Source organism: Oncorhynchus gorbuscha, linkage group LG06, assembly GCF_021184085.1.
Source record: "Oncorhynchus gorbuscha isolate QuinsamMale2020 ecotype Even-year linkage group LG06, OgorEven_v1.0, whole genome shotgun sequence".
NCBI classification, from domain to species: Eukaryota; Metazoa; Chordata; class Actinopteri; order Salmoniformes; family Salmonidae; genus Oncorhynchus; species Oncorhynchus gorbuscha.
Window position 1 is genome coordinate 33,643,960 of NC_060178.1, and position 24,916 is coordinate 33,668,875.

Genomic DNA, 24,916 nt, shown 5'->3' on the forward strand with positions numbered 1-24,916 from the left:
TAATAGCCGGAGTAGTTTAATTCCAAAACCAATGGCATCAAGAAAATAACAACTTGGGTACAAAACCCGACGCGCACCAGTCAACATGTGCACAAGAGCAGAGCGCTAAGAACCTTGGCGTGATCCTGGACAACAAACTGTCGTTCTCAACTAACATCAAGGCGGTGGCCCGTTCCTGTAGGTTCATGCTCTACAACATCCGCAGAGTACGACCCTGCCTCACACAGGAAGCGGCGCAGGTCCTAATCCAGGCACTTGTCATCTCCCGTCTGGATTACTGCAACTCGCTGTTGGCTGGGCTCCCTGCCTGTGCCATTAAACCCCTACAACTCATCCAGAACGCCGCAGCCCGTCTAGTGTTCAACCTTCCCAAGTTCTCTCACGTCACCCCGCTCCTCCGCTCTCTCCACTGGCTTCCAGTTGAAGCTCGCATCCGCTACAAGACCATGGTGCTTGCCTACGGAGCTGTGAGGGGAACGGCACCTCAGTACCTCCAGGCTCTGATCAGGCCCTACACCCAAATAAGGGCACTGCGTTCATCCACCTCTGGCCTGCTCGCCTCCCTACCACTGAGGAAGTACAGTTCCCGCTCAGCTCAGTCAAGACTGTTCGCTGCTCTGGCTCCCCAATGGTGGAACAAACTCCCTCACGACGCCAGGACAGCGGAGTCAATCACCACCTTCCGGAGACACCTGAAACCCCACCTCTTTAAGGAATACCTAGGATAGGATAAAGTAATCCTTCTCACCCCCTCCCCCCTTAAAATATTTAGATGCACTATTGTAAAGTGGTTGTTCCACTGGATGTCATAAGGTGAATGCACCAATTTGTAAGTCGCTCTGGATAAGAGCGTCTGCTAAATGACTTAAATGTAAAATGTAAATGTAATAACAAGCACTTACAAACAAACAATACCACACAAAGACATTGGGGGAACAGAGGGTTAAATACACAACACGTAATGAGGGAACTAAAAACCAGGTGTGTGGGAAAACAAGACAAAACAAATGGAAAATGAAAAATGGATCGGCGATGGCTAGAAGACCGGTGATGTCGACCGCCGAAGGAGAGGAACCTGACTTCGGTAGAAGTCGTGACATTAATTTTAAGCACTATCTGACAGAACAGCTCATAGATCACTGCACCATAGCCCATCTGTAAATAGCCCATCCAACTACCTCATCCCCATACTGTTTTTTGTCTTCTCCTTTGCACCCCAGTATCTCTACCTGCACAGTCATCTTCTGCACATCTATCACTCCAGTGTTTAATTGCTAAATTGTAATTATTCCACCACGGCCTATTTATTGCCTTACCTCCCTTATCTTACCTCATTTGCACACACTGTATATAGACTTTTTTTGTATTGTGTTGTGTTGTTGACTGTATGTTTGTTTATTCCATGCGTAACTCTCTGTTGTTGTTTGTGTCTGTCATGTTTTGTCATTTATTATCATGTCTTGTCCCTGTGCTTCCCATTCTATTCGTTTCCCTCTGCTGGTCTTATTAGGTTCTTTCCCTCTTTCTATCCCTCTCTCTCCCCCTCCCTCTCTCACTCTCTCGCTCTCTCTTCTCTCTATCGTTCCGTTCCTGCTCCCAGCTGTTCCTATTCCCCTAATCATCATTTAGTCTTCCCACACCTGTTCCCGTTCCTTTTCCCTGATTAGAGTCCCTATTTCTCTCCTTGTTTCCCGTACCTGCCCTGTCGGATCCTCATTTATATTCACCGTGCTGTGTCTATGTTTTGCCCTGTCGTGTCGTGTTTCCCTCAGATGCTGCGTGGTGAGCAGGTGTCTGAGTCTGCTAGGTTCAAGTGCCTTCCCGAGGCAACCTGCAGTTCTCGATCAAGTCTCCAGTCTGTTCTCGTCTTTACGTGTAGTATTATGCTTTTTGTTTTGTAAAGTTTATTCTGGATTAAATACTCTGTTTTCGCCAAGTCGCTTTTGGGTCCTCATTCACCAGCATGACAGAAGGATCCGACCGAGGAATGGACCCAGCGACTACAGACGCTCGTAACACTGCCGTCGAGATCCAAGGAGCCATGCTCGGCAGACACGAGCAGGAATTGTCTGCTGCTCGCCATGCCGTGGAGAACCTGGCCGCTCAGGTTTCCGACCTCTCTGGACAGTTCCAGAGTCTTCGTCTCGTGCCACCTGTTACTTCCTGGCCTGCCGAGCCTCCAGAACCTAGGGTTAATAACCCACCTTGCTACTCCGGGCAGCCCACTGAGTGCCGCTCCTTTCTCACCCAGTGTGAGATTGTGTTCTCTCTCAACCCAACACATACTCTAGAGAGAGAGCTCGGGTTGCTTACGTCATTTCACTCCTTACTGGCCGGGCCCGAGAGTGGGGCACAGCTATCTGGGAGGCAAGGGCTGATTGTTCTAACAATTACCAGAACTTTAAAGAGGAGATGATTCGGGTTTTTGACCGTTCAGTTTTTGGTGGGGAGGCTTCTAGGGTCCTGGCTTCCCTATGCCAAGGTGATCGATCCATAACGGATTACTCTATTGAGTTTCGTACTCTTGCTGCCTCTAGTGACTGGAACGAGCCGGCGCTGCTCGCTCGTTTTCTGGAGGGACTCCACACAGGGGTTAAGGATGAGATTCTCTCTCGGGAGGTTCCTTCCAGTGTGGACTCTTTGATTGCTCTCGCCATCCGCATAGAACGACGGGTAGATCTTCGTCACCAGGCTCGTGGAAGAGAGCTCGCATCAACGGTGTTTCCCTGCTCCGCATCGCAACCATCTCCCTCCTCTGGCTCTGAGACTGAGCCCATGCAGCTGGGAGGGATTCGCATCTCGACTAAGGAGAGGGAACGGAGGATCACCAACCGCCTGTGCCTCTATTGCGGATTTGATGGACATTTTGTTAATTCATGTCCAGTAAGAGGCCAGAGCCCATCAGTAAGCGGAGGGCTACTGGTGAGCGCTACTACTCAGGTCTCTTCATCTAGATCTTGTACTACTATGTCGGTCCATCTACGCTGGACCGGTTCGGGTGCTACATGCAGTGCCTTGATTGACTCTGGGGCTGAGGGTTGTTTCATGGACGAAGCATGGGTTCGGAAACATAACATTCCTTTCAGACAGTTAGACAAGCCTACGCCCATGTTTGCCTTAGATGGTAGTCATCTTCCCAGTATCAGATTTGAGACACTACCTTTAACTCTCACAGTATCTGGTAACCACAGTGAGACTATTTCTTTTTTGATTTTTCGTTCACCTTTCACACCTGTTGTTTTGGGTCATCCCTGGCTAGTATGTCATAATCCTTCTATTAATTGGTCTTGTAATTCTATCCTATCCTGGAACGTATCTTGTCATGTGAAGTGCTTAATGTCTGCCATCCCTCCCATTTCTTCTGTCCCCACTTCTCAGGAGGAACCTGGCGATTTGACAGGAGTGCCGGAGGAATATCATGATCTGCGCACGGTCTTCAGTCGGTCCCGAGCCAACTCCCTTCCTCCTCACCGGTCGTATGATTGTAGTATTGATCTCCTTCCGGGGACCACTCCTCCTCGGGGTAGACTATACTCTCTGTCGGCTCCCGAACGTAAGGCTCTCGAGGATTATTTATCTGTGTCTCTTGACGCCGGTACCATAGTGCCTTCTTCCTCTCCGGCCGGGGCGGGGTTCTTTTTGTTAAGAAGAAGGACGGTACTCTGCGCCCCTGCGTGGATTATCGAGGCTGAATGACATAACGGTTAAGAATCGTTATCCGCTTCCCCTTATGTCATCAGCCTTCGAGATTCTGCAGGGAGCCAGGTGCTTTACTAAGTTGGACCTTCGTAACGCTTACCATCTCGTGCGCATCAGAGAGGGGACGAGTGGAAAACGGCGTTTAACACTCCGTTAGGGCATTTTGAGTACCGGGTTCTGCCGTTTGGTCTCGCCAATGCGCCAGCTGTTTTTCAGGCATTAGTTAATGATGTTCTGAGAGACATGCTGAACATCTTTGTTTTTGTCTATCTTGACGATATCCTGATTTTTTCTCCGTCACTCGAGATTCATGTTCAGCACGTTCGACGTGTTCTACAGCGCCTTTTAGAAAATTGTCTCTACGTAAAGGCTGAGAAGTGCTCTTTTCATGTCTCCTCCGTTACTTTTCTCGGTTCCGTTATTTCCGCTGAAGGCATTCAGATGGATTCCGCTAAGGTCCAAGCTGTCAGTGATTGGCCCGTTCCAAGGTCACGTGTCGAGTTGCAGCGCTTTTTAGGTTTCGCTAATTTCTATAGGCGTTTCATTCGTAATTTCGGTCAAGTTGCTGCCCCTCTCACAGCTCTTACTTCTGTCAAGACGTGTTTTAAGTGGTCCGGTTCCGCCCAGGGAGCTTTTGAGCTTCTAAAAGAACGTTTTACGTCCGCTCCTATCCTCGTTACTCCTGACGTCACTAGACAATTCATTGTCGAGGTTGACGCTTCAGAGGTAGGCGTGGGAGCCATTCTATCCCAGCGCTTCCAGTCTGACGATAAGGTTCATCCTTGCGCTTATTTTTCTCATCGCCTGTCGCCATCTGAGCGCAACTATGATGTGGGTAACCGTGAACTGCTCGCCATCCGCTTAGCCCTAGGCGAATGGCGACAGTGGTTGGAGGGCGACCGTTCCTTTTGTCGTTTGGACAGACCATAAGAACCTTGAGTACATCCGTTCTGCCAAACGACTTAATGCCCGTCAAGCTCGTTGGGCGTTGTTTTTCGCTCGTTTCGAGTTTGTGATTTCTTACCGTCCGGGTAGCAAGAACACCAAGCCTGATGCCTTATCCCGTCTGTTTAGTTCTTCTGTGGCTTCTACTGATCCCGAGGGATTCTTCCTTATGGGCGTGTTGTCGGGTTGACAGTCTGGGGAATTGAAAGACAGGTTAAGCAAGCACTCACGCACACTGCGTCGCCGCGCGCTTGTCCTAGTAACCTCCTTTTCGTTCCTGTTTCCACTCGTCTGGCTGTTCTTCAGTGGGCTCACTCTGCCAAGTTAGCTGGTCATCCCGGTGTTCGAGGCACTCTTGCGTCTATTCGCCAGCGCTTTTGGTGGCCGACTCAGGAGCGTGACACGCGCCGTTTCGTGGCTGCTTGTTCGGACTGCGCGCAGACTAAGTCGGGTAACTCTCCTCCTGCCGGTCGTCTCAGACCGCTCCCCATTCCTTCTCGACCATGGTCTCACATCGCCCTAGACTTCATTACCGGTCTGCCTTTGTCTGCGGGGAAGACTGTGATTCTTACGGTTGTCGATAGGTTCTCTAAGGCGGCACATTTCATTCCCCTCGCTAAACTTCCTTCCGCTAAGGAGACGGCACAAATCATTATCGAGAATGTGTTCAGAATTCATGGCCTCCCGTTAGACGCCGTTTCAGACAGAGGCCCGCAATTCACGTCACAGTTTTGGAGGAGTTCTGTCGTTTGATTGGTGCGTCCGTCAGTCTCTCTTCCGGGTTTCATCCCCAGTCTAACGGTCAAGCAGAGAGGGCCAATCAGACGATTGGTCGCATACTACGCAGCCTTTCTTTCAGAAACCCTGCGTCTTGGGCAGAACAGCTCCCCTGGGCAGAATACGCTCACAACTCGCTTCCTTCGTCTGCTACCGGGTTATCTCCGTTTCAGAGTAGTCTGGGTTACCAGCCTCCTCTATTCTCTTCCCAGCTTGCCGAGTCCAGCGTTCCCTCCGCTCAAGCGTTTGTCCAACGTTGTGAGCGCACCTGGAGGAGGGTGAGGTCTGCACTTTGCCGCTACAGGGCACAGACTGTGAGAGCCGCCAATAAACGCAGGATTAAGAGTCCTAGGTATTGTTGCGGCCAGAGAGTGTGGCTTTCCACTCGCAACCTTCCTCTTACGACAGCTTCTCGTAAGTTGACTCCGCGGTTCATTGGTCCGTTCCGTGTCTCCCAGGTCGTCAATCCTGTCGCTGTGCGACTGCTTCTTCCGCGACATCTTCGTCGCGTCCATCCTGTCTTCCATGTCTCCTGTGTTAAGCCCTTTCTTCGCACCCCCGTTCGTCTTCCCTCCCCCTCCCGTCCTTGTCGAGAGCGCACCTATTTACAAGGTACATAAGATCATGGACATGCGTTCTCGGGGACGGGTCACCAATACTTAGTGGATTGGGAGGGTTACGGTCCTGAGGAGAGGAGTTGGGTTCCGTCTCGGGGCGTGCTGGACCGTTCACTCATTGATGATTTCCTCCGTTGCCGCCAGGATTCCTCCTCGAGTGCGCCAGGAGGCGCTCGGTGAGTGGGGGTACTGTCATGTTTTGTCATTTATTATCATGTCTTGTCCCTGTGCTTCCCATTCTATTCGTTTCCCTCTGCTGGTCTTATTAGGTTCTTTCCCTCTTTCTATCCTCTCTCTCCCCCTCCCTCTCTCACTCTCTCGCTCTCTCTTCTCTCTATCGTTCCGTTCCTGCTCCCAGCTGTTCCTATTCCCCTAATCATCATTTAGTCTTCCCACACCTGTTCCCGTTCCTTTTCCCTGATTAGAGTCCCTATTTCTCTCCTTGTTTCCCGTACCTGCCCTGTCGGATCCTCATTTATATTCACCGTGCTGTGTCTATGTTTTGCCCTGTCGTGTCGTGTTTCCCTCAGATGCTGCGTGGTGAGCAGGTGTCTGAGTCTGCTAGGTTCAAGTGCCTTCCCGAGGCAACCTGCAGTTCTCGATCAAGTCTCCAGTCTGTTCTCGTCTTTACGTGTAGTATTATGCTTTTTGTTTTGTAAAGTTTATTCTGGATTAAATACTCTGTTTTCGCCAAGTCGCTTTTGGGTCCTCATTCACCAGCATGACAGTGTCGCACTGCTTTGCTTTATCTTGGCCAGGTTGTAGTTGTAAATGAGAACTTGTTCTCAACTAGCATACCGTTTAAATAAAGGCGAAATAAAATAATAAATAAAAATTGAATGCAAGGAAAGACAACGAGCGTTGTGCCTCCCTTGCTATTTAAAAAAATAAAATAATAGCCAATCAGCGTTGAGCTAAACTGAGTGAGCTCAGCTGTGAATGATCCCTGCATGCCAAAAAACAGTGTCAAGGGAAGCCAGTTTGGATATGGCTTTAGACCAATCACATCATAGACAAAAAAAAACTTGAATTGTTGCATCTCGTTGTGCGGACTTGTGGTTTTACTTAATTCTCCATACTGGCGAATGATTATAACTGCGATTCTGATCCAACCATAAATTCATAGATTATGCCCCTGGCCTGAGAGGATGGAAGTTCAACATGTACGCTAATGTTAACTAGCTGGCCTAGAGTTTCGTTGCTCATGAGTTAGGCTGGCGAGCAAGCATTTTAGCCAGGTAGCCTAGGACAACAAAAACTAAAAGTGTATGACAGAGTCATAGACTGTTTAGGCAACATGAAAGATGATGGTATTGGCGCTTCTCTACAAGTTTGGTTAGTCAACATGTTTTTTTCTACTTGCATGCATACACAACACACACACACAGAAATCAGTACCATGGACAGCTACATCATATTTAGCATACGTTGATTGAACTACGTCGTTTTTGGTATCTTTTAGTTGTCAATGTATTAGACTAAGCATAGGTGGAGGCAGCTCCTGTTTTCTTCACGAACTGCAATAACACTCTGTGGTTCTAAATCAATAGTTGTAAAATCAATAATAGTCCAAAAATGTTGGAAACATTACCTTACTGTAGGTAATGTAAATGTTTGTTACATGCAATACATTTTGAGAACTTCACCGGACAATATTGCTCTCAGGTTTTTTAAATGAAAAAATGTGTGGTTGAATTTATTCTGCCACTTTTTCTTATTTTTGTCTCTACTTTAGGCCTATATATCAGGGTGTCAAGGCATAGGAACTAACATGTTATAAAGCAAACAAGCAATTATACCAACACATAGGTTGTAATATGGCTTTTTCCATCTTGGCTTCCCTGGTGACTTTACTCAAACCCTGCTACTGATTTTTCAGCTGTTTGATGCTGGTATACAACAAAAACTGAAAGTAAAAGATGCAAAAATGTAACTTGAAAACAGGTATCTTAGACATATCACACATAGAACAGATCTACCGCTTCCCAGACTTGCTTTCAATAACAACGACAGGTCAATAACCCACATTTCTATGTTAAATTTGTCATGGCTCCCAAAAATATATTTAAGCTTTAATGCCCTTTAATCACGACTTTTGTTAAGTTCATGCAGTTGAAATGTAGGAGCAAGTCGGACAATATTTATCCCCATATTATCCATCTTTGAAAGGCAGTGAACAACAATGGTCACCAACTCGACAAAAGTGATCCACTGGAGCGCCCCCACTACTGCAGATACACGTGAAAACATGAAATGAGGTGCACAAAAACGATATAACAGTCAAAATGGGTGAATCTTTCCTTTAACTGCAACAGTAACGTATAAAACGTGTCCTCAGCTACTGTCAACACATTTTTACATTATTGTAGTTTCTAATAGTACAGTAACCTCACTGCCACTATAGTAAGTTAAGGAAAGAGCAAGTTGCAATAGATTTTCCTCGACCATAAACCGCGACAGAGAGTAAAAAAGCAACAACGCTGTGTTTCTTCATCTGTTTGCTCCAGTAAATTACACGACTTTAGTCATTCTTGCTCATTCAAATTAATATAATAATGGACAACTGTTAGGGGTGGCAGGTAGCCTAGTGGTTAGAGCGGTGGACTAGTAACCGAAAGGTTGCAAGATCAAATCCCTGAGCTGACAAGGTAAAAAAATCTGTCATTAACCCAATGTTCCAAGGCCGTCATTGAAAATAAGAATTTGTTCTTAACTGACTTGCCTTGTTAAATAAAGGTATAAAACACAGAAACACATTTTCTGAACTACTTACTAAAGTAGAGTAAAGGTAGAACCCCCTGCTAACCACTTCCATGATGTGATTGGATGTCTCCCCAGCGATAGACCACAGTCAGTCTAGAAGTGTCACAAATGTATTTATTCTTATTCATATTGTGAATGTAGTCTTAATTGTAAAGCTATACAATAGACAAATCATTATTTTGTTGATTTCATTTTTTATTTCTGTCTGTAACAAATGATCACCCAGACAAATTTGATGTTTTCTCTGAAATATCTGTTTTTTCATCAGCAAAAAAACATTAGAATACAAATATCTAATAAAACTAAACCATTATTGAATTTCCTTGTGCAATAACACAGTAATAACCTCTAAACAGCTTTATTACTGTACATACTGTAAGTACACCCTCATTCTCTTTTATAGCTGGCTTATCTGTAATAATAAAAGAATAAAACATTCAAAAACAATGAAGCACTGGGATGCTGTGAACGGGTCCCTTTTCGCTCTGAAGAATATCAACGCATGCCTCATCATCACTACCGAAACAAACCAACGGGGGGGGCAAAATGACAGCCAGACCATTTAGCATGTTTATCTTTGGCCTACTATATATGTACAAAATATACTTCCCACAGGGCAATATACACATAGTTCATGGTCAGGAGAGAATCATAAAACAAAATGAGAAAATTAAATACAGAAATAAAACAGGACACAGATCATCAGAGAATAGAGTTTGATTTGGGTCTCAGCCCATAACAGAAAATAAACTAGATATAGTGCATTATGACTAATAGTTTGCAATTAAGTGACACCACTATGTGAATAATAAGTTCCAGGGGCAAAGGTTGCTGATAAGAAGGAGGAAGCCTCTGAGTAACGTTGAATCTGTGTGTGTGATTGTAGGAAGTATGACGTCAAATGTAGGCCTGTAGGGTATGAAGCCTGCAGACAGGTTTATAACATATGGAAGCTGTAGGGTTCAAACCTGACGCCGTAAAGGCATTGGTGTAAAAACGTTATAATCGTGAGAGCTACTATAGTAACTGTCTTGTGTTACAACAACTGTCCTCGTGTGCAGTTGACATTGTCGGAAATCCTTCTGACTGATTATCACCCCGAACTCTATTCAGAAACCCTTTAAACGGCCGTTCAGCTCTCGCTCTCTTTCAACAGAGATATTTCATAAACAGTTGCTTTCTTGTTCAGAAAAACTGTCAAATTGAACACTTTCAATACAACACAAAAAATAGCTTAGAACAACATTCGTTGTATAAAAGGTAGCAAACACACGAACCATTAAAAAACATTCCCTCTTGAAGCATATTTTCCTACGTTTCACTTTTCAAAGACTATTCTGCACATACAGTTTGCCCATAATCTCTCCTCCAGTCTGGATCCTGATTAGCACCATAGTCTGATCAGTATGGCGCCAACATGGACCCGCACTAATGCAGCTTATCTCAGATCTGATTTGAACAGTGATTTGGTCACATATATGAATGAGAATAGATTAGGCGTCTCTAGAACAAACATTTGTAATGTTATTGAAGACATATCCTCCACCCCACCTCCCACAAAGCTAACTGCCATTTTCTCATTACAACTCTTGTCGTGGAAAATTTCAAAATTAGACATACTATGCTGTTTTTATTTCGAGAATTGTCCATTGTTATATGCTAGTGTTTTTTTTAGCTGATGCAGGCTTGTCTTATGTGACTTAGTCATACGTCTGGGCGTACAGATAAGAGTCGGGTGCGACCTAAGTATCTGACATACCGTTTGTACTATCTGCAGGAACTCTTCTGTGTGGAAACTTGCATGAAGGAACAGACAACGGTGGCAACGTCAGCAGTCTTAATCTGCACAGACAAGCTAAACACCTTTTATACACTATGTTCCTCACACCTGTTTGCACACATCAGCGGACTGCCACATAGACAAAGAGGTTGGACTTTTCTATAAAAGCTGAGAGCCAATTCCGTTTGTTTGAGCTATCAACTCTGGACTATGTTGAGTGGATTGTTGACTGCTCCATTTTTACAAATCTTATAATAAAGTTGTTTGAAATAATCTACAGTCTCACTTTAGAATTTCCATGACACTCTCGAAAGACATTGAACAAAATATAAAACTGAATGTACAACTTTTCCCATGCAAAAATAAAAGCTGATCAGTACCCAAATATATAGTACCAGTCAAACGTTTGGGCACACCTACTCATTCAAGGTTTTATTTTATTTTCTCTTTTTCTCTTTTTTTTCAATTGTAGAATAATAATGTAAATATCAAAACTATGAAATAAAACATATGAAAAAACATAGTAACCAAAAAAGTGTTAAACAAATGAAGATTTTTTTAAATATTTGAGATTCTTCAAATAGCCACCCTTTGCCTTGATGACAGCTTGATGACAGTAGGTGAACGAATGATCTCGGCATGTTTGGTTCCCACCATGAAGCATAGAGGAGGTGTGATGGTGCTTTGCTGGTGACACTGTCTGTAATTTATTTAGAATTTAAGGCCCGCTTAACCAGCATGGCAACCATAGCATTCTGCAGCGATACACCATCTCATCTGGTTTGCACTTAGTGGGACTATCAACAGGACAATGACCCAACACACCTCCAGGCTGCGTAAGGGCTATGTGACCAAGAAGGAGAGTGACGGAGTGCTGCATCAGATGACCTGGCCTCCACAATCACACAACCTCAACCCAATTGAGATGGTTTGGGATGAGTTAGACTGCAGAGTGAAGGAAAAGCAGCCAACAAGTGCTCAGCATATGTGGGGACGACTTCAAGACTGTTGGAAAAGTATTCCAGGTGAAGCTGGTTGAGAGATTGCCAAGAGTGTCATCTGTCTTCAAGGCAATGAATGGCTATTTGAAGAATCTCAAATATAAAATATATTTTGATTTCTTTAACACATTTTTGGTTACTACATGATTCCAAATGTGTTCTTTCATAGTTTTGATGTCTTCACTATTATTCTACAAAGTAGAAAATATAAAAAATAAAGATAAACCCTAGAACGAGTAGGTGTGTCCAAACTTTTGACTGGTACTGTAAACAAGAAGCAAACAGAACATACAAATAAACAATACATATAAATACAAAATATGAATATTTGAGAAGTACATACATATTGATGTCTCTGAGCACTCTTGGTCAAATATCACTGGCAGACACTGTAGCAGAGTGTATGCCAGAGTACTACAGTTGAGACATGTTTAAGTTTTGGTTAATGTCCATGTTACGAATTTGTTTATCACTTGTAACTCCTTAATCAAAAGCAAATAGGTATAATGTTATAATATTAAGTCTTATAATTATAATGCATTATTTTTATGAAAACATAATTATCCCTGTTGGCTTTGAATAAACTGTCAGACTGTCAGACTGACTGAGATGAATAACCTTTTCAAATATAAAAAATCACCAAAAATCTCCAAACTGAACACTTATGTTTTTGCTAAGACATCAATGAAACTTGTATTCTTTTTTACATTCAAGCAGTCTTCTTAAAGAAAACACAATTTAATTCATAGACGTGCCAATACCATAAACTACATTAAACAAGGTGGGAACACTCATTTATAGTATAATTTTGAATAAATTATACATTTTTAAAAGTACTGAACTTTCATTGCTACAATTCACTTTGGCTTCTCTATCTGAGACAATCTGACAGCCATTTGTAATTTTTGCATTTCTTTTCCCGTGCATCATTAGTTGAATTGAGTTGAACTTTTGATGGATGCGTAATGTGTTGTTGATGCGTTTCATCCGTCCGTCTGTCTGTCTGTGTGTGTGTGTGTGCTGGCCCAGGGGTACTGGCCCTAAGCTTGGCTCTCCAGCAGTGCTCGGTGGATGTCCTGGAAGGAAGGCCTCTCCTTGGTGTTCCTCCTCCAACAATTCAGCATGATCTTATACACAGAGTCAGGACACAGCACTGGCTGGGGAAGGTAGACCTACAACACATAGACAATCAGGTACAACACAGTAGAACATAGGCAGGTAGATGTACAGCAAAAGAGAGTGAGTCACGGGTGAGTGTGTGTGTGCGTGTTTCTCTCACCTGTCGTTTCTGGTCCCTGAAGAACTCGCCAGTGTTCTCTATGACCTGTTCGTCAGTCAGCTGGGAGTAAGGCTGCTCGTTACAGAAGGTTAGGGTCTCCCACAGCGTCACCCCAAACGCCCACACGTCACTGGCTGTGGTGAACTTACCCTGGGAGTGAAGAGGCAGAACAACAGACATTAGGTGATTTGATTTCTATGGCTTAAAAAGGGGCTAGTTCAACTGATAACCAGAATCTTCATTCACTGGACCATTACAGGAAACATAAACGATTTAACGTTTTATCCGGGATTGTTATAACTAGAGTGCAATGTAGTCAGGTTCATATTGTGAATGGTCTGATAGCCAGTGGCCTCATTCCGTGAAGTAAACTGAGGTATCTACACTATGTATGACACCTCAGGGGGGCACCACGTCTCACCAGTTTCCATCCCTCCCTCCCTCCTCACCAGCAGTATGCTCTCCCAGGACATCCATCGTATGGGCAACACGGCCCGGCCCTGGATGCGGTAGTAGTCTCCGCTGTACAGGTTCCTGCTCATGCCAAAGTCAGCGATCTTGATGGTGTAGTTCTTCCCCACCAGACAGTTCCTCGTGGCCAGGTCTCTGTGGACAAAGTTGAGCGAGGAGAGGTACCTCATCCCTGAGGCAATCTGAGTGGCCATGTAGCACAGGTTCCTGTAGCTGGAGCAGAGAAGAGAAAGAGAGGAGAGTTGACACCGGCTGGAATGCGGTTTTAACCAATCAGCATTCAGGATTAGACCCACCCGTTGTATAATATCATCACATAACCTTGTAAATGTGTAAATACAAACCGTAATACAAAACATCTTCTTGCATCACATTTCTACATGTTCTCCTCCGTTTGGCACCGCATCAATGTACTGTATCATAAAGCATGATACATTTTTACAGTTTTGGCATGTCAAAGAGTGAAAATGCCATATGGTGTAACTGTCCGAGGTTGAATTTAAACAACAAAAGTATTGTGAATTGGGTGTAATTCATAACAAAAATTGTAATATTTAACTTTGGCACACATTTGAAAAACACTAATATCATATGTTGAAACCAACCCTAAAATGCATTTTTGGCTACAAAAAAGTTTTTTTCTTAAAGGGTCATGATATGACATCAATGCATACTTTGCAGTGGACCCTTCGATTCAGAAGAAAGTTAATCAAATCTGCCACAAATGCTGAAGAATTTAACATCTGTCATCTGTCATGACAAGGGATCATTTTAAATGTCATATGATACAACCACTAAAACCCATTAAAATTGTGTATTATTTAAATACCTGTTACTAAAGATTAAAACTGCCTCGTGACAACCTTTTATTAAAGTAGAGTTAAAAGCAACTGTCTCAATTATGTCTGTTTTTCAGTCACACACCTACCTACACTGACAATGTAATTTAATTTGCATAGCCAGGTAAACAGAACAGGGGACAAGATAACTTGCAGTGACAGACTTACCGAGGGGCAATTTAGGTGAATTTAGAGTTCACATTATCCATTCCGATAGCTGGGCTTATTAGCTATACCATTATACAGGTTCCTGTGGATACAATAACTAGTCTTTAGTTTACTAGATTATTGTGATAAAGCATATTCACTAGCTATTTTAGCTAGTTTACTCAGTTTATAGGCTTAACAGCTTGTATATTAACTCATGTATCCTAGCTGGTTTGCTAAATACCTTTCTAGCTAGCTAGGTTCAGGGGTGGAAACAGGCCGAAACCCTCAGTTCTCCGATCTCCTCTGTGCTTGTGGCTACAACCAAATGGAAAAATGCACTCCACGCTGCAAGATGACATGTGTTAGTCAATAGTGTAGGGTAATCTGCATTAAAATATATATTTAGAAATAAACTATGAAAGTCTCAATCATTTCAGATTTGTAGTCACATGAGGTGAACTAAACCCCATTTGATAAAATCTATGTGCGGTATGAATCTGTAGAAATGTCAGAAATCATTTCACCCTAGAACAACATGCACATGCCAAATAAATATTTAGTATGTATGCCTTAAGAGCCGCTTGATTACGTCAATAGCCTTCAAAGCCTGCCCTCTGGAATTAAAGGGGCAATCTGGGTTTGGTACAAAATATTTGATCATTTTGATCTCATGGATGGTCAATCATTGCCTTCATAGCTCCGTCGATGAATTTGAGAGTTGTTACATCTCTCCATCTGCAGCCCATAGCTGTTGACTAAAGTGCTACTTTGTTTTTGTTTGAATCCCAGATTCGCCCTTTAAACCTTGCTCGTAGCATTACAGATGACGTGGTGAAACTTCTACTAAGCATTCCCAAATGCTTCTAGTTACACAAATATTGTTTTCCCCCCACAAACAACAATCTCATTCATACAGGACACAATTTTTTTTTGAAAGTGTTTGTGTGTGTTTTTAAAAAAGTTTTTATTTTACAGGAACTTCTATATAAGACAGTTCCCCAAAATCAGTTTAACCAGTGAGAACCACAATATGGCTGCATGCAAAGACAGCACTAATTTCACTTCTCAGTGCGAATGCATCTGAAATAGTCTCTAAATCAGGGTTTGTCATCTAGGTTTGGCTTCAGGCCAAATTTCTTCTGAGCTAATAGTCGGCGGGCCAGGACATAATTAGTATGTAATATTAGCAATTACAATTGGCCAACACTACAAATTGAAAATGTATAACACATCTGATTAGTACATCATTAATTCAGTGACAATAACAATCATTTTGATCTGATTACGCTCATAAAATCACCATGTCTCTATTCAATTATTATTTCTGACTATTTCTCTGTGCATTGATTGGTGGGGAAAAGCAGGTCTACGTAACCTACTGTAGGCTACACTTCTTTTTTAACATCAACATTGGTTCAGAACAAATAGCTTGAAAGCAAAAGGGAAAATGTTGCTCTCAAAAAAGTATTCCGAAAAAGGTGGATAATCAAATTGGAAGTTTCAGGATAGAATGTACAGAGAGATATGCGTTCATTTGACCATATTTTCCCAATGCCAAGCCAGTGTGTCTTAATAGCAATGAAAATGTTGCTGCAAATAATTCCATCTCAGACGTCATTATGAATCTAAGCATGGAACTTTCAAAGTAGCTTGAAATGTTAACTGCAAGCTACCCAACACATGGCTTTTTTGGCTGACATATTCTGTCACTTAAACGGGTTAAATCTGCAGTTACAAGTCAGAGCGAAAACAGTCGTGGACAAGGTGGAAAAAGTTGAGGCTTTTACTAGGAAGCTTGAGTTGTTCGATTTGGACAGAGGGACAAGGCCGCTGCATTGTCACCGAGGTGGTGGAAGATTACATCAAGCAGCTGAGGGACAACTTCTCCACCAGATTTGAAGACTACAGCTTGCCCAAGGATATCATTACGTTTGTACTTGATCCTCTCACAGTCCGCCCAGGTGGATAATTCTCCTCCTTTGCCAAGAAAACAATACCCTTGTTGGATGAGGCCGCAATTCAAACTGAGCTGATTGAATTCCAGACTTCGAGCCAAATCAGGGATGCGCTTAGGGGTGCCCAGTTCTTGAGTGCGCTTTGGGTGGCATGCTCAGAGGAATACAGCACAATAAAGAAATTTGCATTTTATGCGCTAACAATGGTTGGATCGACACACACACACACACACACACACACACACACACACACACACACACACACACACACACACACACACACACACACACACACACACACACACACACACACACACACACACACACACACACACACACACACACACACACACACACACCTCCCCTCAACCTTACCTGACAGTGGGTGCGTTGCTGATGAGCGCTAGCTGTCCCTCAGGTTCATGGCGGGACAGGAACTGGTTGAGGTCTCCATTCTCCATGTACTCTGTGATCATGCAGAGGGGGTCACTGCAGATACACACAGCCAGCAGACGGATGATGTTAGGGTCCTTCAGTCGAGACATGATCTTAATCTCCTTCAGGAAGTCGTTCCTGATGATAACATAGGAACACAGACAAGGGCAGAGGTTAGAAGTCAGAGGGGAGACTGTGAGAGCTTTGATCAATATATGGGAATATATCGCACAACACACACATTCAAAAGGTGTACTGGTGCTGGAAGAATCACTCAAAAACATGTCTATGTGGACAATACATCTGAGAGCAGTATGTGCAGACATTCACTGTATTCCCCTATCAGGAACGTGGCCCCCCTCACCTGGCGTTTTTGTTAGCGTCTGCCCTTAGCATCTTAACAGCCACCAGTACTGGCTGGTTGTCACTGATGTCAAAGGAGAAATCCTCATCCATAAACTCCTGCATGCCCTCTGCCTCACACAGGTGGACCTGTAGGGGGACGAAACATGGAGCCTCTGTTCAACACACTACATCTAATGGTCACTAACGATGGTTCTAAAGAACCACAAAGGTTGTGAAAGCTTTTTCTCGAGATGAATCTATTCGATGACCCTGATCAATGTTCTTTATCTCAGAAGAGCATAAGAGATGTGTTTAAGTGACGTAATGTAAATCGTTCACAGAATTGATTTCTGCTTACTATGTGAAGTCCAGAGAGCACAAACCTCTCCAAATTGTCCCTCGCCCAGCTTTTCTTTAAAGGTGAGCAGTTTCCTGGGGAACTCTTCCACCGCCACGTCCTTCCCTGACAGCAGGTCCATGGTTAGAGCAGGGACCGCGTACGTGTTGCCCCCAGTTACGCCCTGCAGGTTGACGACGTCTGCCTCGGCATAGTGAGGGACTCCGTCCTGGGCAAATGTTGCCGTGGGAGCCTTGGAGGCTGTCACTGCCACCACTGTGCTGGTCAATGCTGGAACCGGAGAAAAGAGTTGAAGATAAATCAGCAATATGACATGATAATACACAATAGGGCGACTTCATGCTTACAGAATGCAGACATCCCATCTTTCCAACCTCCGTAACCCAACTCCAGCATATGGGTTTTCTGGTCATTTTAAACCCTGCCTTTGTGTCTACTTACCGGCCTCCTCCGAGCTGTGGGAGAACTCAGGCAGCTTGCGTATCAGTCGTGAAGGCTCCTGGTAGTCAGGGCCCAGGGGGAAGATACGCTCGTAGGTGGAGCTAGACTCCTGTTCGCTGGGTGCTGATGATGATGATGATGAAGGGTTGTTGTGGCTGTAGGCGAATGTCTCGCTCTGTAGTGACAGACTAGCAGTTAGTTCATCGTCCAGCATCCGCCGCGAGGCCTAGAATAAAGGATGCTGGGGTGAAGAGACACATCTGACCAGTCCTGATTGATCAACACATGGTAAATAGTAAGATTTGTATAATATTTTGCATTTCCCGATAGTAACAAACTAACTTTCACATTCAGAGACATGGTGCATGAAAACGCTTTGTGAATCAGATAAAACGTGTGTGAACAGGCAGGATCTCTCACCTTCTCCAGCATCTTTTGCCAGACCTGCCTCCAGAGGATGATGACGATGATGGCGACGAGGATGAAGATGATGGCCACCAGGCAGCCAATCAGAATTCTTGTGTTGCTGTCGTCTATTTTGTGGGTGGGGTCATCCCCTGGGGAGGGGATGGGGGAAGACACCATTCGATTGGATGATAGAATTAACCTCTACAGGATGGGTGGGTCCCCTCGGGACGGTTGAGCTAATATAGGTGAATGTGATTAGCATGAGGTTGTAAGTAACAAGAACATTTCCCAGGACATAGACATATCTGATATTGTCAGAAAGCTTAAATTCTTCTTAATCCTAACTGCACTGTCCAATTTACAGCAGATATTACAAGTGAAAGAATACCATGCCATTGTTTGAGGAGAGTGCACAGCTATGAACTTGAAAAGTTATTAATAAACCAATTAGGCACATTTGGGCAGTCTTCATACAACATTTTGAACAGAAATGCAATGATTCATTGTATCAGTCCAAAACGTTGCACATACACTGCTGCCATCTAGTGGCCAAAATCTAAATTGCACCCGGGCTGGAATAATACAATATGGCCTTTCCAAGACAGTACAAAAAAATATGCATGTTTTTTCTTTGTATTATCTTTTACCAGAACTAATGTGTTATATTCTCCTACATTAATTTCATATTTCCACTAAATTCAAAGTATTTCCTTTTAAATGGTATCAAGAATATGCATATCCTTGTTTCAAGTAGTGAGCTATAGGCTGTTAGATTTGGGTATGTCATTTTAGACGAAAATTGAAAAAAAAGGGTCCGATCTTAAAGCAGGAAGTGGGTTTTGGCCACAGCCATTGCTCACGGCTGGGAGTGTGTGGTAAAGGAGGTAAAAACTGATAAAGCGTGTGTGTAATGCATGTGTAGTGGGAACTGACCTGGTTGAGTGCTGGTGGGGGGGCCACTGCCAGTCTTGGGTGGAGTCAGGGTAGTATTGTACATGGCTGTGTCTGGAAGAGAACAGACAGACGTAAATCACAACAAAGCACTGATAATACTTTACAGATTAATATTCAAACCAAACAGGGTGTGTTTTCTCTACAGTACATGATTTGGAGGTGATCTCTTGTGTGTGTGTGTAAAAATTTACCTGACTGGAAGGTGATTTCGCTAAACATCATCCAGGCGTCAGCGAAGTAGAAATGGCACTTCATAGCACTGGCCATGTGATTGGCCAGAGAGACAGTGATGAATCGGGCGCTGGGATTGACGTCATCCACCACAGGGCTGAAGGAAAGGGGCGTGGCCTCCCAGTCAGCCTCGGAACGGAAGTAACACACAACATGTTCTGTTAGAAATGGCACTTCATAGCACTGGCCATGTGATTGGCCAGAGAGACAGTGATGAATCGGGCGCTGGGATTGACGTCATCCACCACAGGGCTGAAGGAAAGGGGCGTGGCCTCCCAGTCAGCCTCTGAACGGAAGTAACACACAACCTGGCGGAATGCCTTGATATGCTGCATGAACATGTTGTTACAGTGCACCTAGAGACAGAGAGAGATGGGTGAGCAAGAGGGGAATACGTTGTGGAGACTGAAATCTGTGAAAATGTGGTCTGTTGATTGGAAAAAGGGTCAAAAAGCTGAAAGATTTAGAACTGTAATGCCTGTAATTTGGGAATTAAAAAAATACCAACTCCCCTTATGCACACTGTAAACAGCTGGGAGATAACAGCCCCTGACACCAGCACCCACCCACCCACCCACACCTTCATGGTGGTGAAGTTGCGTGTGCGGTCGAACTCGAACATGATCTCCACGTATCCGTTGGGGAAGCTCTCGTTGGTCCAACCTACATAGTCGTAGCCAGGCCACACATTGTAGACGTGGCTGTGGGTGAAGTCATCTAATCCACACATCCCATCAGTCAGCTGGCCCAGGCCCTCCGTCATACTGGATATGGAGAAGATAGAGAGAAGAACAGATAAAGATATAGCTCAGAGTTGGCGGATTTTGAGGTAGTCAAAATACAAACTAAAAATATGTTTTTTGGGGGAACCAGAGAGTCTCTGTGTTGACAACCTTGCTTGACACAGAATAATTGCTATTTTCATGTTTAATTACCAAGTATTTATTTTACAATGTACAATATTCATTTTGTGAAAGGGAAGCTTGAGAGAAACTATTCCGCTATCTGTTTGTTCAACTTCCCTCCACCGACCACTAGGTGGTAGCATCATCTTTTCCACATTCATCTCCTCTTGGCAGTGGTATCAAAACCTGAGCCATTTTCTCTTCTCAGACAACATTCACAGACTCAAACTCAGAGAGAGAGGGAGAGAAAGAGAAGCAGAGAGATAAATAGAGATAGAAGTCTGTCTATAGCAGAGAAACTGAGGGCAGCGTCATGGAGGAAATTATTCAGCACACATTGACTCAAACACCAACACAGAAAGGCAGCAAGGATACCCATATAGTCATTTATGTTCTCAAAAAGTCAAGTTTTAGTCCAAAGACACTGACTCAAACTCTCGCACGCGTTTATGCACCAGAAGTCATGTGTGGGTGTAATTGTCTCTGTGTGTTCGTAACAGTCCAGTGCATTACTGTGCAGAGAAGCATTCTTGTGTGTGTGTGTATGTATGTGTGTGTGTGTATGCGTGACAAAACCACAGTGACCCATGCCTTTGCGCTGTCTACATCCTGCCGTAACTACAACAACCAGGCAATAACAGGGCCAGTGTGGAACCACAACTCCGGAATTGGTCAAGGAAGGACAAAGGAGGAGAGGAAGAACTAAGGATGAGGTTGGATAAACCGAGCGAGAGGAGGGATACTTTAAGACAGGCAGAATGAAAAGGAGAAAGAATAAGGACAAGGAAGAAAAAGAGAAAGGAGGAAGAGCAAGATGATGAGGGAGGATGAAAGTAGGAGCGATGCACACCCACCTGTGGATGACGGCTCCGTCGTACACCGAGTCGTTGAAGTGGACAGGCTGGCCCTCTAGACTCATCTGTTCTCCTGCTGGAGCGTTGTAGGACACCAAACCGTCTGGCAGAGAGAGGGACTCTGTATTAGCCTACTGAGCTGAATCCTAAACACTGTTTGCCGAACTCTGTGTAAAGGATGTCACACTGTTTCTTAGCGTGTACAACTTCCTCCTGATTCCACTCACGCTGAAGCTCGATCCCAGGACCTCTGCCTTGCTAGCACACGTGACCAACCTCCTGAAGCGTCTTACCAGTCAGTGCCATGTGAAAGGCTCGCAATTCGGCGGCGCAAGTGGCGACACTTCAGGCTGAGGAGTAAGTTTCACACATCCCCATGTGCTACATATGTCTACCTATGGTTCACAATAGGGAGCTCCTCCACATCTCCCTTTCTCCTCCCCCTGTCTTACCGAGCCATTCACAGCCGTAGAGCTCCACCCTCATGCAGACGTTCATAGAGTGGTCTGAGACGGGCATGAACCTCACGAAGCGGGCGATGATCGGAGGCTCCAGGTCCTTCAGCATGATGTCATATGCATTCCTGTTCCCCTCAATGACCTATAGCCATGTCACCCACAGATAATAATCAATCAATCAATCAATTCGCCTAAATAATAAGCAATAACTCACCCTTTCCAGTTACCTTAGCCACCTAGATCGTCCTCACAAATCACCAGTAGTACCATTATCAATCAATATTTTATGATCAACATTTTTATATTCCTGTCCCTGTCAACCAATAATCAACTTCATCAATAATAAAACTGATTGATTACCTGGTTGCCTTGCCTGTTCCTCCAGGAGATCCAGCGGCTGCCGTCACGGCTGTATTTGATCTTGTACATCTGGGCAAACTCGTTGCCGATGCCCCCTGCGTGGCGGCCCTGGGTGCCCACCAGGGTGATGAAGTGGAGGGAGCGCAGGTCTACCTGGAGGAACTCCTTCAGGCTGTCTGGTTCCACCGTTCTCTCTGGACACCACGCGCCATCACCCTCCTCAAAGTCCAACCTGAGAGAGGGAGGAGAGGAGTGGGGAAGTAGAGGGAGAGAGGAGAGAGGAAGTAGAGGGAGAGAGGAGAGAGGAAGTAGAGGGAGAGAGGAGAGAGGAAGTAGAGGGAGAGAGGAGAGAGGAAGTAGAGGGAGAGAGGAGAGAGGAAGTAGAGGGAGAGAGGAGAGAGGAAGTAGAGGGAGAGAGGAGTGGGGAAGTAGAGGGAGGAGAGGAGTGGGGAAGATAACACATAGAAAAAAATGAGTGTGAAAATGAGCGAAAGGGAGGCAGGAGAACACAGAAAGAGAGGGAAAGAAGAGCTGAGTGGAAAGTGAGTGTGGTGACTGGATGTCAGTTCATACAGCCTATTAAACAAACACCTTTGTCGTAAATTAATGTGAAAGTGTTCATTTAGGGCTGAGCTGGCAAGGGAGAGGGGAAGCTAGGTCAGAATAAAAATAACATAGATTACGTTCCTTACACTGAGTGTAGGCCACCCACACTCTCCAACACGCACACATATGCACACACACATTCAATCCCTCTCTCTCGGTTTCTTTGTCTCTTGCTCTTTCTAGGCTTATCCACAATAAGCTGAGAGCGGGAATTGATGTGCAGTCTATTGAAAACACACACACGCTATTGAAAACGTTTGTGTGTGAGTGCATACGAGTGTACATGAGAGTTCATGTATGTAGTTCTGGGGGCGCATGTACGTGTCCAGTCTACTAAATTGAAGTTGAGATGTATGTATGTATACACTGAGTGTACAAACCATTAGGAACACATGTTCTTTCCATGACATAGACTAATCAGGTGAATCCAGGTGAAAGCTATGATCCTTTATTGATGTCACTTACTAAATCCACTTCAATCAGTGTAGATGAAGGGAGGAGACTGGTTAAAGAACAAATTTTAAGCCTTGAGACAAATGAGACACAGATTGTGTGTATGTGTCATTCAGTGGGTGAATGGACAAGACAAAAGATTGAAGAGCCTTTGAACGAGGTATGGTAGTAGGTGCCAGGTGCACCGGTTTGTGTCAAGATCTGCAACGCAGCAGAGTTTTTCACACTCAACAGTTTCCCGTGTGTGTCAAGAATGGTTCACCACCCATAGGACATCCAGCCAACTTGACACAACTGTGGGAAGCATTGAAGTCAACATGGGCCAGCATCCCTGTGGAACACTTGACACCTTGTGGAGTCCACGCCCTGACTAATTGAGGCTGTTCTGAGGGCAAAAGGGGGTGCAACTCAATATTATGTTTTGTACACTCAGTGTGTGTGTGTGTGTGTGTGTGTGTGTGTGTGTGTGTGTGTGTGTGTGTGTGTGTGTGTGTGTGTGTGTGTGTGTGTGTGTGTGTGTGTGTGTGTGTGTGTGTGTGTGTGTGTGTGTGTGTGTGTGTATACAGTACCTGCCGTATCTAGCAGCAGTCGACTCAGACCACTGACTGGAGGCAGAGATGTCTTCATCCTGAATCTGCCCTCCTGACATCCCCAGAGGGTACCGACACACACCTACAACACAAGACAGCTTTTAGTACACACACACGCAAATACAGAGTCACGCACACACCACCCAAACATGCGCTCAAGTATGAACAGCCCGTTATCGAAACAATGTAAAGCATAGACATTAGCTCAAGGAGCTACCACAGGCAAAGTTTACTCGTCACGCGAGCACGGTTCACGGGACCACCTGCACTACACCAAGTTGAGGTCTCAGACATAAACACACAGTCTGTATTGACCTGGATTATGAGTCTAATCTCCTCCACCTGGTGCCATGGTTTTAAACACTATATACTGGGTTTTAATCATAACTCCCCCAGCCCAGCCCAGCCAGACCAACCACAGTGGTGTTGTCTATATACCATAGACCTTCAGACATGAATCATTATTATGAATTATTATAAACCACAGACATACACCCTCCTACTCCCTTCCTCTAAAATCAAATCTCGAGTCATCACAATCTGAAATTGAGAGAGCGGTGGGCGTTTAGTCAGGGTCAGGGTGGGCACAAAAACACATCCCCTCTACCCAGCACTAAGAGTGTGGTTACTTTATTGAAAGAAAGAGCAGGGATCCATTCAACCTCTCTGCCAGTGCAAACATAAGGGGTAGTGAGTGAGTGTGTGTGTTTTAGAGAATACCCTCTTGCTCCTGTGTGGTCTTTCCCCTGTCGCAGAGTGGACACGATCAAAGTTAACTGTGGGCGTTTGAACATTTCATCCTGTTTCACTGTGATCCGCTGGGCAAGCGGATAACTACGTGTGAAATGGAAGAGATGGTATCTTTTGAACTTTTACACGCCTGAAATAGAATTTCTTTACTTTGTTGCTGTTTCTGGAAGTAAAAATAGAAGGTGATTTTTCCATCAATATTAGGGTTAGGGCTGGGAGTTGATGGATTATTTATTGAGGTTAATAATAATCACTGGCCATAGCATTGCTTCAACGGTCTTCTCGACTCAGTAGAAAACTGATGCTAACCATTACAGGTTTTCTCAGTTGCTGAAACACTAAAACCCATTGGCTGAACAAAGTCCTCAGTTGCCTGAACTCATTTCGCTAATTATGCCGTCTGTTGTCAATACCTTAAACCATTTCACATGGTACAACACCATTTGCAGATCTCACTTCGACTTTTCAGCAAAACTCTGAACACATTCTCAT

At 44.4% G+C, this 24,916-nt stretch overlaps 1 protein-coding gene across 1 annotated transcript in view; it reads right to left on the bottom strand.

The window, feature by feature from the left end:
- Positions 1-11,509: 11,509 nt before the first annotated feature.
- LOC124037879 (discoidin domain-containing receptor 2-like) overlaps positions 11,510-24,916 on the bottom strand; it is a 57,985-nt gene continuing 44,578 nt past the window's right edge. The window contains exons 3-18 of the mRNA XM_046353067.1: positions 23,654-23,756; positions 22,026-22,257; positions 21,660-21,807; positions 21,208-21,310; positions 20,029-20,212; positions 19,733-19,804; positions 19,409-19,577; positions 19,197-19,268; positions 18,276-18,412; positions 17,856-18,081; positions 17,440-17,684; positions 17,076-17,203; positions 16,652-16,849; positions 13,311-13,545; positions 12,862-13,011; positions 11,510-12,754 (exon numbers count right to left, since the gene is read on the bottom strand). Of these exons, the coding sequence (XP_046209023.1) occupies positions 12,623-12,754; positions 12,862-13,011; positions 13,311-13,545; positions 16,652-16,849; positions 17,076-17,203; positions 17,440-17,684; positions 17,856-18,081; positions 18,276-18,412; positions 19,197-19,268; positions 19,409-19,577; positions 19,733-19,804; positions 20,029-20,212; positions 21,208-21,310; positions 21,660-21,807; positions 22,026-22,257; positions 23,654-23,756 (2,534 nt within the window). The 3' untranslated portion in view covers positions 11,510-12,622. The remainder of the gene's footprint in view (positions 12,755-12,861; positions 13,012-13,310; positions 13,546-16,651; positions 16,850-17,075; positions 17,204-17,439; positions 17,685-17,855; positions 18,082-18,275; positions 18,413-19,196; positions 19,269-19,408; positions 19,578-19,732; positions 19,805-20,028; positions 20,213-21,207; positions 21,311-21,659; positions 21,808-22,025; positions 22,258-23,653; positions 23,757-24,916) is intronic.